Below are 16831 nucleotides of genomic sequence, written 5' to 3' on the forward strand. Positions count from 1 at the left end.
TAGCCTGGGTGTACGAAACTGTTCCCTGTCAGACTTGGGACGGGCTTTATTAAGCACAACGATCCACCTGGGACTAGAGATTTCTCTATTGCCAGTGTGCCGCATCCGACGATTCCACATGTGGACGTGCTATCCCGCGGTATGATCGAAAGTAACCAATCACCACCTCGTAATGGAGTCCGAAGTCGGGTTATGCGGCTCCACTGATGATCTGATAAGATAAAATTCCCGCAGGATCTGGTAGTCTTCAATCGCTCCCTTGGCTCGGTTCATTCTGAACGTTCTGGACCCGTCCACACTCTTCAACGGTCTTTCCCAGAAATGTGCAGACCACTTTACAAGTGGCAGTCATGCGGCTCACACTCTTTCCCGGGCTGTTAGCCGCCTCGCTGCTGGCGTCATGGCCGGCCCCGGCTCAGGCCTGGCGCCCGACCGACCGGGCGGGGCCCATGTGCTTCGACGCGTGCCAGATGACCCTGCGCGAACCCTTCTTCGAGGACGTGCGCAAGGGCTCCTCCAAGACGGCGCGCAACTGCCTCAGCCGCCTCGCGCTCACCTCGCTGTACCTCTGCCTCGAGGTGCACTGCCGCCCGGAGTCTCGAGCGCCAGGGCTCGCCGCGCGCAACGAGTCATGCGTGCGCAGCCTGCAGACGCCCATCCTGCCGTACGACATCATCGCCAACTACACCGACGATGTCGTAGCGGGCCTGCGGCACGTCACCGACGACGAGGTCGACCACATCCTCGTGCTCAACGAGGTCGTGCTGCCGTCGGATGAGTTTTATGCCGACGCCCACGACACGCTCGCTGCGGTGGCTTATGTGCACAAGTACCACTATCTCTATGGGTGCGTGACCTTTCCTTGCTGGGACGGGTGAACATGGTGCCCGTGGTGGTGGCGAATGCTAACGGTGTCGTACAGTGGCGCTGTCCTAGCCTATTGGGTGTGTGTTGTCGCCATCGGCCTGCTAAGTCGCGTGGTGGCTGCGGTGTGCATGGTCAGGCGAAGAGACTGGCGACCTGTACCACAGAGGGAACAATTCGAGAGTGACGATCCAGCTTCGGAAGCCAAGACTATCGCCTGGACGAGCAGACCGAGCCTATGGCTGAGGCGGCATTTGACTGTCCCGGCAACGTTTGGCTACAAGTGCGCTCAGAATGTTGGATGGTGCACTGTCCCGCCAAGGATACAGAGCTTGACCATTGCGGCTTTCATTCTCCTCAACACCTTCTTTTGCATTCATGGATACACAGTCTTTGAAGGCAATCTTTAGTATGTGGCGCGTGCTTTTGATCCTTCAGAAGCTCAGGCTGATAAATTCTAGTTTCGGAACCATCTCGAAACAGATCTGGCGCTATCTGTCAGACCGTACCGGCATCATCTCGTTCGCCAACTTCCCCATAATCTGGCTCTTTGGGATGCGTAACAACGTGATGATGTCCCTGACTGGCTGGGACTTTGGCACCTACAATAACTTTCATCGCTGGGTGGCCCGTGTGGCTACGTTACAGGCAGTCATCCACTCGGTCGGCTATACCTATCTCATCTTTGAAGGTTTGTTACCCAAGCAGGTCGGGTCGAAAATGAGACTCAAGACTGACGACCGACAGATGGCGGCTGGCAATACTTCAAATACTTCCTGGCCCAATTCTACTTCTGGACTGGTGAATTGGTATGTCTTGTGATCGTCGATGTATTTTGTCAGCGCATGCTAACCCCGCGAGAAGGCTACCATATTTATGTGTTTCATCCTCATCTTCTCGGTGTTCTGGCTGCGCCGGAATCTTTACGAGCTATTTCTCATTGTGCATATCGTGCTTTCAGTCTTGGTTCTCATCACCATGCTGGGGTAAGTTTCAATTGTAGCTTCTCCATTCAACGTCGTGACTAACAACTATCTGTAGACACGTCTCTATTTTCAAAGGCCGTTTTGACTTCCTCTTCTGGATCCCGGCCGTGATCTGGATCTTGGACCGCATCTTTCGAGGTCTTCGTGTCGTTGCTTTTAATCGCAAATTCTGGAACACACCTGCTACCGCCACATACAACCCAGAGTCGAACATCATCCGACTTAGCATCCCTTACCATACCAGCTTCTATCAACCCAAACCGGGTACCTTCTATTACCTTCACGTCCTCAATGACATACGCTTCTGGGAATCACATCCATTTACCGTAGCATCTACGACAGCCACCCGCCAAGTCCTCGGCGGCCACGCCGCAGACCAGGACGCCGCGCTCGGCGACGAAGCGCCACTGCTGCTCAGCGGCGGCGTCGGCTCCGACGGACCCGCCGGCAAGGCCCCGTCGACAATGACCTTCCTCATCCGGCCCTACGACAGCTTCACGGCCCGGCTGCGCGACAGCGCGGCCGCGGCCTGGCCCAAGCCGGCGCACCTGCGCGTCCTCGTCGACGGGCCGTACGGCCACACGCAGCCCTTCCACCGCTTCGACCACGTGCTCTTCGTCGTCGGCGGCAGCGGCATCGTCGTCCCGCTCTCGCACATGGCCGGCCTCGACGCGCCGCGCTCCGTTCGCATCGTCTGGGCCGCCCGCGAGCGGGGCTTCGCCGCCGAGGTCCTGCGCGAGGACTTTGGCGACTCCCTGGACGCCGCCGTGGCGACGCGCGCCGTGGACGGCGGCGCGGGCGAGCGGCTGTCGCTGGACGTGTACATCACGAATAAAGAAGAGGTAGACGAGGAGGGCGGCGAGGAGCAGTCCTCCGCGCTGCGGCTGCCTGAGGGCGTGAGGATGCTGTCTGGACGGCCTGACGTCGCTGGCGAGGTCGAGGCCGCGGCGAGGGCGGCGCAGGGCGGAAGTCTGGCGGTTGTTGCGTGCGGGCCGCCGAGGATGGCGGACGATGCGCGGAGGGCGGTCGTGAGCGTGCTGGGCCAGGGTTTTGTTGGGGTGGAGTACTTTGAGGAGAGCTTCACTTGGTAAAGAAGTACATGGGAATACAGGGTTTGACACATACTTACGACATAGACGCATGATATCTATATAGCATACATGTAGATCGCTAGAATGACTGCACTGACAGCGCATAGTAGAGCGTTCGAAAGCCACCTTGATAGGCTCCGATAACATGTGGGCTTTCTAGCAAAGGCATCGATCGTCCTGTGTCTACCGGGTCTATCTCTGGACATCTGCGACTTACTCAAGGCTGCCCGCTCGAATTATTGTCTTGATCGCCGGATGGAGCTGCCAGGTGGTCAACGGCAAGAGGCGAAATGGGATGTGAGGTGGAGGTGACAACGCCGCTGTGCGGCGGGTAGCAAGGATGTACATACACGGTGTTAAGAGGTCGGGCTTGAGGGCCTTTGCGGTCGGACCTTTGCTGTCGGGGGACCGTGGTTGATCAATCCACGATAACAATTGTGTCCTTATCATTGGGAACTGTCACAGTGTCTCTGGAACATGGGTCTTGTGTTCATTGTGTCTCTTTCAATTGTGCCGTATCGACTGTGTAACTTGGCTTGTACCTAACAGGTAGACCAAGAAGCAACCAAATAGATAGACGATGTTATGCTCGGCGATGGTGAGGAGGACTCTCGACTCATCCGCCTCCTTGATGCGCTGGAGAATGTCGAGGATACCCGAGGCCTTTGGGAAGCGGTTCGACTGGTACATCTTTGTGGTGACAGGCAGGAAGATCAGGCCGCCGACGCCAAACTTGCGTGCCAGGGCATACGGGTATGCCGCGCGAGCCATGATCGTTTGCCATCCGACGTCGTTAATGCCGACTTGCATTTGCATCGCCTTCTTGGCGTGGGAGATGTATCCCACTCCACTCGTAAGCTCACCGAGGACTTCGGTGAGGAAGCGAATGAGACCGACCGTCCTAGCATCGCGAACTTGGGCGAGGGTCTTTCCCTGGCAACTTGGCCGGCCTGGCCATTGAGGACAGGATGTGCAAGGCCGACTCCTGGACGCCGGTTTTGGGTCTTGGTCTGTTTGCCGCAGGCTTTGTACTTGCAACGCGGCTTGACGGAAGAAAGCTCCTGCCACATGCCCAGAAGGCTGAAACCCTTATGCACCTGATCGCTCTTGTCCAGTCATAGCTGCGGCGGCCGGTTCGAAGATCAAGGAGGGGAAGGAGTATGCTGTGACGGTCACTAGCCAACCGATGTGCGTTCTGCTTCCGGAGTCTCTCGTTCTCGGCCCTTGTCTCTATGCTAGTGAGACGAATCTCAACAGCATCCAGCCGAGCAAGTATCTGCTGGAGAACGTCCTGCTGGGCTGCTGGTATTTTGACGAGACGGGGCAGTTGGGTACCGAGATCATCTAGGGAAGGTCTGATGACAACGAAGTCGGGCTGGGGTAGGTTCTGTGGTAACTGATGCGGCAATTGATGCGCCATGATGATGTCTCAAGGTAGTAAGAATGAGGTGAGATCTGGAGACAGCGCCACCCTTCATATCAAGCAACAGAGCCGAGGAGGAGTTAAAGCCGCCGATTATCGACGACGGATACGCCGGATGATGTGAGGTTCAGACTGAAGAATAAAAGAAGATGAAGATGAAGAAGACGAATAACAGCTAACCCATGACGGACGAGGATGGGAGAGCTTTTTTATGGTTGCTCTGGCACGGCTTGGCCTCGGGTTTCAATTGATGTGCTCCTGCTTCGTCTTGCGATGAAGAGACCCAGGTGCACATTCCTGGGGATACTCACAGGCACATGACAGCGGGAGCCTGCTGGAGTGATCCCGAATTTCAAACCAAGGGGAAGGCGGCCGGAGTCCAGATTGGCAAGAGCTGCCCTCCGGATTGAACGAGCTCTAGTTTGACGCTGCCAATATCAAGAAGGAGCACGAGGGCGATTGCTGACCGAGTCCCTTCCTCTCCGGTGTATGGCGCAGATGTCCGTTACCACAAGGATTGAACTAAGTCAACCCAGGGAGAAACCCATGTCAGCAACGTATATGCCTGCTCTGGAACTCGCAAGGGTTATCCCACTGCCTAAAGCTGATGGATTTGATGCATGGCTGGATGCTTCAGTCAACAGCACGTCGACTACAAGTACTTTGGCCGTGACTTGCCTGGCAACATTTCACAGATTCAATGTGGGCAACCGAGATGCCAACGGGGGTGGAAGTAAATACATCACGTTGTATGCAGCCTGCTGCTTCTGGACAGTGAACATGTATTGCACACAGTGGTAGTCACCCTCGATCGCATCACAAGCGGATTCGGAGGGTAGCGGTTTTGCCGCCCTACCTGCCAAGAAGTGGTACCTTCTGGTCCATGGCACATCTAGGATAGATGGAAGGAAGGTATGAGGTAGGAAACAGGTGCCCGGGCGGTCTCCCTTGGGAAGTCCAGGCGTCTTCATAAGGCAGGCTTGTTCAAACCAGTCTGGCGCTCTACTGTCGGGGAGGCGGGAGCTGTGTTGGCTGCATGCTTGGGTGAAACGGGCACAAGCGTCGCAAGTGCCATTCCAAGATCAACTCGCAAAGTGCCAGACCTTCCGTTGAGTCAATATTCAGGCAGCCCGGAGCATCATCACCTCCAGTCCAATTGCACTCCCACTCCCCACAATTGAAGAATTGGCCCTTTTGTCATGATCGGTAATCAAAACAGGGTAATTTGTGGCACAGCCACAAGTATCTAGATGTCCATGGGGTTGGCCAATCAAGAATGGAGTCAATTGCTGAAATGGGTAATGTATTGTGGTTTGTCCAACAGGTGTGACCAGTGCAGCCACCAGTGTTGAGGTCTGATACCCATGGTTGGTCAATAAACGCCTTTTCTAACTTGAAGCTACAACCACATCCAAGATTCTCATCGTTTCAGGAATGGCTAAAGCATTTAGTCGGTCTCTATCATTAGTGTGTGATCATCTGATCCGCCGCGTATCTCCAATAGCGGGGTGCAGAGTTGATCCTCAACGCCTTGCCCTTCCAGATCATTGGCAACACCATCATGCCACTGACAAAGGCAATCACACCTACCGCGATAAAGGTGTTCTGAAGGCCCGAGGCATTGATCCACGGCGTGATGGCGTAGCTAAATGCAAAGGTCATGGTGTTTCGGCAGAGGATCAAGGACACCAGGGACTCGCCAGCAATCTCCTTGAACGAGTCGACGTTGTACGAAATCGCGTAAGAGCCGCCGGCAATAATCCCGTAACCGCAGAACACCGAGCCCACAAGCAGAACGGCGAGGGATGTTTGATGCGCCGCGCCAATGCCCCAGAGCAGTAGTCCAATGGGAAGGATGATGGCATAGGACAGGAGACCCCACAGACGATGCTCGGGCTCTCTCAGGCCGCCGGCACGGTGTGCCAGCCTGAGCACCATTTTGTCCGACAGAGGTCCGGAAACGTATGCTCCGATGGCAGCACCAACCAGTGGTGCGAGGTAAGTCACACCCACCATCCCAGAGTTTAGGTTGTAAGGGGGTGCGGATAGGATTGCCGACGCAGTTGCGTTATAGACAGAGTACCTGTGACAAATGTCAACGAAAGCTTCCAGGGGAAGATCGTGAGGATGACTGACCATGCATTGGTGAAGCCATACTGAATCCCAGCCCAAGTGATGTTCGGGAACTGGAAGAAGATGAGAATCGGCCTCCAAGAAGTAGTGAAACATTGCTTGAGAGTAAGATGAGTCGGCGAGAAGAGCGCTAGCTTTTCCTTGTACGTCTTCCGCCGCACTTCTGTAGACTGTCCAGGGATCTGTGACGCCGTACCCTGCACGGGAGTCTGGGTCTTGTCCTTGGGCTCATCCCCGTTCTCGAGAGATCCAGCCGGTCTAGGTACTTCCACCAGCTCAGCCGAGACATCAGCCTCGACAGTACCTCTGAAGTACATGGACTCTTCAAGTGTAAAGTATGAGATGATAAAATTGGCCAGAATGAGCAGGGCGGCCCAATGCTGCACCCATCGCCACCCCACAGCTTCATTCATGAAACCCGCGATGAGCGGTGCAATGAAATTGCTACCACTCAGAACGAGGGAATAGACACCGATGTAAGCACCACGCTCATGGGCGAAATATACATCCGGAATGCTGACTTCGGGAAGAGTCTCGACAGGTGCCACAAGGAAGCCGTAGAGGATACGGACGGCCGCCCACTGCGGGAAATTGGTAACCCAAGCAGTTCCTTCGGTGACTGCTGCAATGCTGATTAGACTCAGGAGGTACGCAGGTCTGCGCCCGACTGAAAGAGCGAGCGGCTGCCAGAGCAGATTGCCCCAACCGGCCAGCAAGAAGATGAAGCCGGTGCCGAGATTGAGTTGCGTGAGAGTGATGCCGGTGTCTTTGGAGATGTCGACGAAATAGGAGTAGGTGCAAGTCGCGCCGATGCCCACAGTGAACACGTACAAGTAGATGTTCAACACATGGACGAGCTTGCGAAACTTGGACCAGTTGAGAGGGTCATCGGGGTGGTCGGACGGCTTGGGAACCAGCACGATCTCATCGGCGCTGAGTTCGCCATGGACACGAAGGATCTGCACTGTCCCTGGTGGTAAGAAGGTAGAAGCTTCGGATGCGTCGTGCGCCATTGTCAAAGAGAGTACCAATACAGAAGGTGGTTGACTGCCTTGGCCATCAATGCCACATATTGAATTGGTAGAGAGCCCCGGCAGTTATATATACAACGACGGGGGCCGGGAGGAAGTGGGAGATTGGGGTTCTGTACTTTGGGATCTACTATTAGACAGAAATGCATTGGAGGCTTAAGAATTGACTATGCCCAGACGTGAGAAAGACGGCATTGGTGTGAGGGCTATCGGAGAATAGTTCAACTTGTGAGTTGATCGTCACTCAATGCGATCAAGATAAGCGTTGAGCATCCAGGACTGCCAGTTATCTTGTGATGCTCTTTAGTTCCAGACTCATTTTGATTCCCTTCCTAATTGAGTTTGGCGCTGCTCCTTATCCCAGCTCACTGGTCTTGATTTCGACGCCACGCCTCGCCCTTGTGAGGCGTGGACCCCCTTTAGCGGCATTGTCTTGATAACATGCAGCTTACCCCGCATTCAAGGCAAGACTTGACCGTTTGATTGCTTGCCAATCTGAGGTTAAATATTCCCCGTTCCCTTGTCTTGGTCCTAAAGGCGATCCTTCTCACTTCCCCTCATTGTCCCATCTTTGAATGGTTCCCCTTTGGGGAGAAGGCTGGGTCTTCTAAGTCTTGATCAGCCCGCTTGTTCCTTGACAATGGCGTCCCAGGGAATTGTCAAGCAGGCACGGGGTAAACCACGCGGCTTTCGTCGGGACCGGGACTGTTTGACCTGCAAGAGCCGCGATGTCAAATGCGATCTGAACCGTCCCACTTGCACACCTTGCCTACAGGCTGGTGTCGTGTGTCGAGGATACCGGAACAAGATCAAGTGGACCACAACCGCAACCACAGTCGCCACAACCAGTCGAGAATCATCACGGCTGAACAAGACCTCAAGATGGCAGCCCAAAGCCTCGGACAATGCCACAAACCTTTCACTCATCCGGCAAGAGCTATGCCTTATCGAAAGGCCATTGCACGTCGAAGACCTTTACAACGACACGAACTGGGCGACTCACCACGAGATGTTTTTGGACTTTTTCGAAAGCAAGTTTGAGAATGCGATAGATTCCCTCGGTCCATCAAGCCCACCGGCGCGAGCATCTCTTACCAGCGTATGGAAGTTGATGCAGCAGCGTGTGAGGCACGACCGGTGCTTGTTGGCAGACGGACAGGATGTGGAGTATCTCACACTACGACTGGATGCCTTGCGCGGCGTGGGCAACGCGATCAAGGACGGCGACATCATGGCAATCTTCGGCGTGGTCACACTGGGCTTTCTCGATGTGTACGAGGGCCCCTTTGGTGACTGGCAAGGCCACGTCTCTGGAGCCGAAGCCCTGGTCAAACACTGCTGTACCACCAACCTAGACTTGGAGACATGCTGTCACCAGATCCCTGGGTTCAGGCAACTTCTTTCCCTCATCATGTGGTACGACCTCTGGAACGTTCTCTTGAACAAGGGAAGAACTCTATTTTTCACCGACCAGCAGCGCTGCATCATGGACCCAGAGTTCTTCGGACTAGTGGACTGTCCCATGGACACCTTCCACCTCTTCATCAAGATAGTGCGCGGCATGGAGACGGGAGAGCTTCCGGACTTGCAAGTCGAGATATCAAATCAGCTCCTTCTCTTGACCAAGGACGACAGCAATTTGTCATCGATGATGAGAGACGCCTGGAGATACTCAGCCGTGATGGCGGCATTCGCCACCGGCAAGCGAAATCAGCAAGCGCCTCACGCACCTATGGAACAGCTGATCAAGACGCTAGGGGATAACATTTGTCGCATCACCTGGTCGATATCTCCCCTGACGGGCAGATATCGGATGTTATCCGGGCCATTAGCCGTCCTCGGGGCCATCTCCAGGAATCCGTGGCACATGCAGACGGTGGAAATGTATTGGAATGTTTGCGATTCGCTGGCGCGGCCCATCTACCCGGACGGACGCCATGTCCGGCCCTGTATCTATGGAAAGGTTATCTGTGTGTAATGATATCATCAGATTAAAAGATCACATATAAGCTCAATCAGGGATTGAAAAAGTTGATTCCCTTCCACCTTTGGAAACGCACCATGTCTCAACGATGATTAATTTCACATGTAGCTGCAATGCCCGCTCCACTTTGAGGGAGCAGATCATCGTTGGTGCCGTGGAGATGTGCTCAGATGGGACACCATAGTCTCATTTGATTACTTGCCTAATCAGGTAATGCGCTATCGTACTGTCTGTCAGCCGAGGGTCAAGAGCGCGGCACCTTGGGCCAAATTGGCAGCTATAATCTCCAGGTGTCGGTGGTATCCCAGCACCCGTGTCGATGGAAACTATCACTCAACACCCCAGCCCCTTGTTACAAACATCATGACTCCTGCGGAGACTCCAGAGTGGAAGCAAATTGCACGGAACAAGCGCGCCGACCAGCAGCAGCTGATCCCGAAAGAATGGCGACTTCCATCGATGGAACATCTCCCCAAGAATGCCCTTGCTTACATTCGTGAGAGCTCTATTCTCACCCCGGAAGAGCTTTCCATAACTGAGATTACGGATGCTCGACATTTGTTGAACAAGATTGCCACTGGTGGTCTGACAGCTGTGCAAGTTTTACGCGCTTTTTGCAAGCGTGCCGCCATTGCTCAGCAGCTCGTTGGCTGCTGCACCGAGTTGATGTTTGATGAAGCACTCGAGCGTGCTGTTCTATTAGACAATCATCTTGCGACTACTGGGAGGGTGATAGGGCCTTTGCACGGCCTACCTATCTCGTTTAAGGACAACATTGACGTCAAAGGTTACGATACTACTTGGGGTAAGAACATTGGAATAAGACATTGGAACAAAGCGTAATGTTCTCACTGCTAATATTCTCCATTTTATTTCAGGATGGGTAGGGCTCATTGACAAGCCAGCTCCAGCTGATTGTGTGACAGTAGAGGTTCTAAAGTCCCTAGGAGCTGTGCCATTCGTCAAGACAAATGTGCCACAAACGATCATGGTTGGTGCCAAATACTTCACACACAGCTTTCAACCATTTTCTAACTGACCACTTCACTCCAGATGTCCGACTCGTACAACCACGTGTTCAAGCAGACGTTGCACTCGTGGAATAGAGAGCTTGTTTCGGGGGGCAGTAGCGGCGGCGAAAGTTCCCTGATTGGAGGCAGGGGATCCATTCTCGGCATAGGAACCGATACGGGAGGTTCAATCCGAATACCATCTATTGTTCAGGGATTATATGGGCTGTGCCCGTCTGTCGGCCGCATTGCATTCGATGATTCAGGGTATGTGGGCTCGCTCCGAGATATCTACATCCGCCCTAATGCTGATGACATCTTCAGAAACCGCCGATACATTGCACCTCCAGTATCTGGGCCTATGGCTAGCAGTTTGGCCACCATCGAAACATTCATGGAAGCATACCTAGGTGCCGAGCCCTGGAAGAAAGACCCGACCACTGTACCGCTGCCATGGAACAACACCCTTGCCCAGGTACCAAGTCGCCCACTGCGTATTGCGTACTACACAGATGATGGGGTGGTACTTCCTCAGCCACCTATTCGGAGGGCTGTTGAGACTGTTGCCCAGAAGCTCAAAGAAGCAGGACATCACGGTATGTACAGCCCTCAGGGTTCATTTCCGTCATCTGGGCACATTTTGACAAGTTGGTAGTGACAATCTGGGATTCTTCAAATCACGGGCAGCTTATGGACTACTGGACCAAAACTACCTTGGCCGATGGAGGGAGTTTAGCCAAGTCATATTGCGATATGAGCGGCGAGCCGCTGATTCAGGGGCTGATAGTAGGCTCTGAGAGCGACAGGCTCTCGATCGCTGAGATGGAACAGGTGAGAAGGCATCAAGCTCAGGAGATCCTTGTTATCGATAAACAGAAATTGACAAGATAACCGTCCTAGATGGCAGAGCTGAGAATCAAAACCCAGAAGGAGTATCTCCGCAGGTGGAACGACTCCGAGATAGACGCGCTCATTACACCAGCCCTGACGTTCACGGGATTGCGACCGCGCGAGTGGGTTCAGTCTCATGCCTGGGTGGGATACACCGCAGTCTGGAACTGGCTTGGGTTTGCATCACTTGCAGTGCCAGTCACCACTATCGACGCAGACAACTCAGCGCCGGACACAGAGTGGGCCGCTCATGTGCCAAGAAACCCAAGTGATCAATACAGCTGGGAGCATTGTAAGCAAGCTGCAACATTTCTTTTTTCATGGCGGTGATCCTAGCTGACATGCAGGGTGCTTTAGATGATCCAGAGTTGGCATCAGGCATGCCGGTTGGGGTTCTTGTTGTTGGAGGACGATTTGGAGAGGAAAAGACCATTTCTGTAGCGAAGGCGATCGACAAAGCGCTCGGAAGGTGATATGCAGCACCAGATATAGCCCCCTTTCATAGACTCGTCTTGTCTTGCCAGTATTGCATCTAATCCAGACCTATTGGCCAGCCCTTCTCATTGTGACGACTGCACCTTAGAGTATCTTGCAATACCCCAAAGACCCAAATCGGTCTCTGAAAGCAACATACTGGGAGCCAGAGTTGGGCTGCGGCTGGCACGCCGGGTTCTGGCCGCATGTTCCCCAGCAGCCATTGCTGCCCTTGCAGTCGCAGGCACCATGTGTGCATGAGGCGGTGTGGAGACCGAACTAGAGTATGCGGACTTGCAGCGCCTCTCGCGATTCTCCCCGCGAGCCTCGGGTGAGCTCTAAATGATACGGTCCTTGAGCATGACGTCTCCCGATGTCATGGGCAGAGTAGAAAACTGTTTAATTCGCCCACTCGCCTGTCTTATTACTATCCATGACGGGATCATCAAATTCGGTGGGAGGGGCGGCAGCCCAGACCTTGCAGGAGGTGGCAACGAGGAGAAGGAGGATGGCATGGGTGTTCTTCTTTGTCGTACAGATTGAAGTTGAAGTTGGGGTTCGAGAAAGCGTGAGTGGCAGCTAGACTGTTGGCTATTCGTTTCCCGAGATGGTTGGAGATATAGACGTAGAAGATGAGGACTATGACCATTCTTTACCGGCCCAAACAGCATTATTGGGACGCGACACCAGGCCACATGGCATTGAGTCTCAACGATGTGCTGGCTCGTCCCGTATGGTCAATGCTAACAGCATATCCCTGGCATCAGGGGAGAACACATCCTGGGTAGTCGTTCTTGCCTAGCGTCGTCAGACTCATCGAAGCTGTGTTGGCAAGATCTGACCAGATGTATCTAACTACGATAGAGGATTAAGGGTCCGAGCAGAGGTCTGCGGGTTGTATAGGCAGTACAAGGTCCTCCATTGACCGTTTTGGTAAATTCATACGCAACGCGGATGTCCAAGTCACCAGACTGCGAATGTTCATTGAACTCTATTCACATTTGAGCCATGTCCATCTCCATCCAGTCTTTCTACGTATATGAGACAAAGTGTCTAACAGTGTACGAGACTTGATTGCTCCGGAAGTCATGCCCCGAACCCAAGACACTGTTCCATCTTGACTCGAGAATAAGAAAGTCAACTGCGCAGATCATAGATTTAATCATAAAGCAACCGGTTTCTTTTTTCAGCATCCCCCCATATTTAAATAGCCAAAAGTGTCGATCCACCAATTCCCACTCAAGCCCGCCGCATTCCCACGGAGTAAACCTTGGGTTTTGGAGAAAGAATGTGCAACATAGCAACGGACGAACAAAACCATGGCGGAATGCTGTGCTTCTCCTCCAAGCTATTGGATCTTGGCAAAGCAAGTTTTGTCGATCACTTTGTCTTCCCCAGACTCTGTGCTCCCTCGTTTACCCCATTCATGCAAGCACTCACGCGCGCGCATCCTGCAGAGCCCTGTTTTTGTCTGCCCCCTAGCACTGAGCTCATAGGTCATCATGACATCCACCAGACCCCTTCGTTGTGCGTCCCGAGGTCTAGTTTAACATTTAGTGCGATCTTGGCAGATCCGTGTGGGTTGCATCTGGCTTCTGTTGCTTGTACGAGCAAAGAGGTATCCGGTACATTCTTATCGTAGCGCCGGAGGCTAGGCCGGCAGTGGAGAGCCACCGACGTTATTTGCCCGTAGTGTCGCCGCTTTGCACCTGCCTTTGCGCTAGGGATCTTCGGAGCATCAAAACCTTGAATCAGCAGGGGAAAAGAGCCTCGGCACGCGTACCGCGAGAGGGCAACACTGGAAGATGGGTAGCTGGGATCACGATGTCAATGGAATAGCACGAAATGGCATGCATATGACGAATTGAGTGTATAGAATGGAGATGAGAGAACACTTAAGGATGTCATGGAAAAGGGGTATATTGATGCGCCAGTCTCAAATCTCCAAGAGACATAAATACCCAGTAATTCACTCCCTTCTAAGCAGAGGTTCCCTAGTAAAAGGAAGGGACCCTAGTAGATAACCATGAAGAAAATCACGAACTCCTTTTTCGCTCTTCGACAGTCCCCAAGATCTACCCGTCCTTCTTGGCCGGCGTAGGCTCTTCGATGGGCGACTCGGCGTCATGCGCCAGCGGCTGGTTGTTGCCCTTGTACTTGGACCGCGCCAGGTTGTTCCAGTGGTCCTCCTCCTTGTCGAGGTTACGGAAGCAAAACCAGAAAACGGTTCCGCCGACCACGGCTATGCAGCAAATGACCACGTAGTTCCACACCAGCAGGGGATCGCCTGAGAGAGGGGTGAAGGCCTGGCCGATGGCCGAAGAGATGGCGCTCATGAAGAGGTTGACCGACATGACGAGTGACTTCATGTTCTCGGGCGCCTTGGAGTAGGCGTACTCGTACGAGGTCGTGTTGGTGAAGATCTCGCTGATGCCGACCAGGATGTAAGGGAGGGACTGCACCCACACGTTGATGGGCGCGGTGCAGCCCTCGTTGTCGGTCGGGTACTTGCCGCAGGGGCCCATGGTGTAGATGTAGTGCTGCGTGACGGCGGCGGCGACCATGGACAGGGCCGAGAAGAAGAAGCCGACGGTCATGCGCTTGATTGGGGTGAAGTTGATGCCCATCTTGCGCAGGCCCGGGTAGACGATGCGGTCGAGGATGGGGATGAGGATGAGGATGGAAAGGGGGTTCAGGTTCTGGATGATGTCGTTGGGCACGCCGTGCAGCTCCATCGTCGACGCCTGCGTCGTCAGATTGCCCGTCATCTGGTTATAAGCTAAAAAGAACACCGGCAATGCCAAGAAGACGCGAACACTTTTTAAGCCGCGGCGCACTTCGTCAACCCACTCGTCGTCGTAGGTCATCCAGCTGGGGCGGTCCTGGGGCGGGATGTTGGACGGGCGGGCGACGTCCCACGTGAACTCGCGCTTGATGCGCGCGAAATTGAGGGTCCACTTGCCCTTCATAACCCAGGCGAACATGTGGAAAAATTTGGAAAGGACGGAGCCCGTGGGAGGGTTGAGGGTGTAGCGTTTCTTGTTGAGGAGGAGGACGATGGGACAGGCGGCGAAGAGCACCGTGGGCAGCAACCACGCGAGCCAGAAGCCGATGTACTTCTCCACGTAGACCATGGACAGCTGGCCCGCCAGGGAGCCGATGTTGATGGCAAAATAGAAGTACAGGAAGATGCGGGTGTTGGTGACGGCCGGGTCGACAATGACGCGCTCGCCGCTCTTGAGGACCTTGATGTGCATGCCGCCGCGCTCGTGGTTCTGTTCGGCCAGCAGCGGCGAGATGTTGGCCTTGAAGAGGCCCGTGCCGACGCACAGGCACAGCAGGCCGACGATGAAAGCGGCGAAGGAGCTGTCCTTGTGCTTGATCACTTCAGGGGCAGCGGAGGCGACGAGGATGATGTGGGCGACGAAGGAGGCGAGGATGGCAATGTGAATGGTCTTGTACCGTCCGAGACGGGCATCGGCGATGTATGCACTGCGCAAAGGCGGGAGATTGTTAGTGAGTGGTGAGATGTGCTACTGAGAGAGATGTTGCTTCAGACTCACCCAGGAATAGGCATCAGATACGCGAAGAACTGGTTAAACAACGAGATCCCTTGCGCGGCTTTCGCTCCCATCCCAAGGGCACCTGCGACGCCATTGGATGCAGGGTTGGAACCCGTGGTCGATCCTGGGGGCAGAGGGCTTCGGACGAAATTGGTGTAGAGGATGGTGGTGCCGTAGTACGAGAACCGCTCAGCCAGCTCGCAGAACGCGATGGTGTAAGCTGGCCAGTAAATTTTGCCCGAGACACGGCGCAGAGTGTGCAGCTCTTCCTCAGTGGGCTTCTCAAACTCCTCATCCGCTGAGGCAGCGAAGCCGAGGGTCACGTCCGCCTGTGCCGCGTTCATGGTCGTCTCCTTGGCCTTGGTCTCCTCTAGGGATCCAATGGCAGGCCCCGGATTGACGCCCTCACTAGCAAGAGCGGCCTGGGCAATCTCAGCCCGGTCGAGGTTGACGGTCTGGCTCATCTTTACCTCCAAGACAGATTCAGGCTCTGGCTGGGAAGTGACAGGTCAGGGATAGGTACAGTGTGTGGAGAGAGCACAGCAGGGGAGAAAAGGCTCGAGACTAAGCGAGGGACAGCGGTTCATAAATAGTTACAAAGATGGGGCAAAAGCTATCATTCGGAGTAGGTAATAATGTTGACAAACGAGGTGGCATGGAGGTAGGGCTGGGGCACATAGATATCGACCACACGGCACATGTCAGGTCGGAGCCCACGCAACGGTCTGGACAAAGCACACCATACAATTTCAGCCTACATCCTGGTCGTCCACACTGAGAGCAACGAGACGGGATGAGATGGTGTCCAACGGCAGGCTGGTCCCACATCGCCTCCCGGAGTGAAACATGTGTCGAAGCGATTAGGTTGAAGTAGCGTCAAGTCAAGGCCATGCAAGGGTCATTGGTCAATTACCATCTGGGGGAGAGGGACTCGCTGACGGCCAGGCACGCTGGCCTGATGATATCCGGCGGCGGCGACGGTGGGAGAGAATCCTCTGAGGGGAGCACCACATCGGCCCATCATTACCAGATTAGGTAGAGCAACAGACGTGGGAATGATAAATGATAGCCGTCAATCAGTGCCGGTATTCTTCTCTTTTTGGTTGGCAGAGGCGTATATGTTCGCCCGTTGTAACGTTGACGTTGGTGCTGCTCTCCATTGGCGCACTACTGTAAACCTGCAAACTAGACCAGAGACGGTGATGGCGTCGGAACTGGGCTGGACCGACCTGGAGAACTCGAATTTATGCCTATTCTAGCGCTTCTGGAAAATGGAACTTGGCCCGGGCCAGCATCCGACAGGGATGTGGCTTTTTAGGTATCGTCCAGTACAGGCACATTTTGGCAAGTCTCGTTTGCCAACGGAAGACACCGGCGCCGG

At 54.3% G+C, this 16831-nt stretch overlaps 5 protein-coding genes across 5 annotated transcripts; 2 read left to right on the forward strand and 3 right to left on the reverse strand.

Annotated features, from left to right (window-relative positions):
- Nucleotides 1–350: 350 nt before the first annotated feature.
- On the forward strand, nucleotides 351–2941 carry E0L32_006932 (uncharacterized protein; the record flags this gene model as incomplete). Its single annotated transcript, XM_031141619.1, has 6 exons — nucleotides 351–847; nucleotides 923–1273; nucleotides 1326–1555; nucleotides 1612–1673; nucleotides 1729–1850; nucleotides 1906–2941. The coding sequence occupies 6 exons, from the start codon at nucleotides 351–353 to the stop codon at nucleotides 2939–2941; spliced, it is 2298 nt and encodes a 765-aa protein (XP_030993996.1).
- A 459-nt stretch (nucleotides 2942–3400) lies between these two features.
- E0L32_006933 (uncharacterized protein) lies at nucleotides 3401–4361 on the reverse strand (the record flags this gene model as incomplete). Its single annotated transcript, XM_031141620.1, has 3 exons — nucleotides 3401–3411; nucleotides 3484–3926; nucleotides 4039–4361. 3 exons carry the CDS (start codon nucleotides 4359–4361, stop codon nucleotides 3401–3403), a joined length of 777 nt encoding a protein of 258 aa, XP_030993997.1.
- A 1467-nt stretch (nucleotides 4362–5828) lies between these two features.
- On the reverse strand, nucleotides 5829–7510 carry E0L32_006934 (uncharacterized protein; the record flags this gene model as incomplete). Its single annotated transcript, XM_031141621.1, has 2 exons — nucleotides 5829–6447; nucleotides 6501–7510. 2 exons carry the CDS (start codon nucleotides 7508–7510, stop codon nucleotides 5829–5831), a joined length of 1629 nt encoding a protein of 542 aa, XP_030993998.1.
- A 658-nt stretch (nucleotides 7511–8168) lies between these two features.
- E0L32_006935 (uncharacterized protein) lies at nucleotides 8169–11886 on the forward strand (the record flags this gene model as incomplete). The annotated part of the gene is made up of 8 exons (XM_031141622.1): nucleotides 8169–9498; nucleotides 9723–9811; nucleotides 9858–10317; nucleotides 10391–10503; nucleotides 10566–11118; nucleotides 11178–11353; nucleotides 11423–11705; nucleotides 11750–11886. The coding sequence occupies 8 exons, from the start codon at nucleotides 8169–8171 to the stop codon at nucleotides 11884–11886; spliced, it is 3141 nt and encodes a 1046-aa protein (XP_030993999.1).
- A 2076-nt stretch (nucleotides 11887–13962) lies between these two features.
- E0L32_006936 (uncharacterized protein) lies at nucleotides 13963–16471 on the reverse strand (the record flags this gene model as incomplete). The annotated part of the gene is made up of 3 exons (XM_031141624.1): nucleotides 13963–15379; nucleotides 15451–15944; nucleotides 16364–16471. The coding sequence occupies 3 exons, from the start codon at nucleotides 16469–16471 to the stop codon at nucleotides 13963–13965; spliced, it is 2019 nt and encodes a 672-aa protein (XP_030994000.1).
- Between the last annotated feature and the right edge of the window lie 360 nt (nucleotides 16472–16831).

This window comes from Thyridium curvatum (assembly GCF_004353045.1).
Source record: "Thyridium curvatum strain D216 chromosome Unknown NODE_41_length_360454_cov_79.457556, whole genome shotgun sequence".
NCBI classification, from domain to species: Eukaryota; Fungi; Ascomycota; class Sordariomycetes; order Thyridiales; family Thyridiaceae; genus Thyridium; species Thyridium curvatum.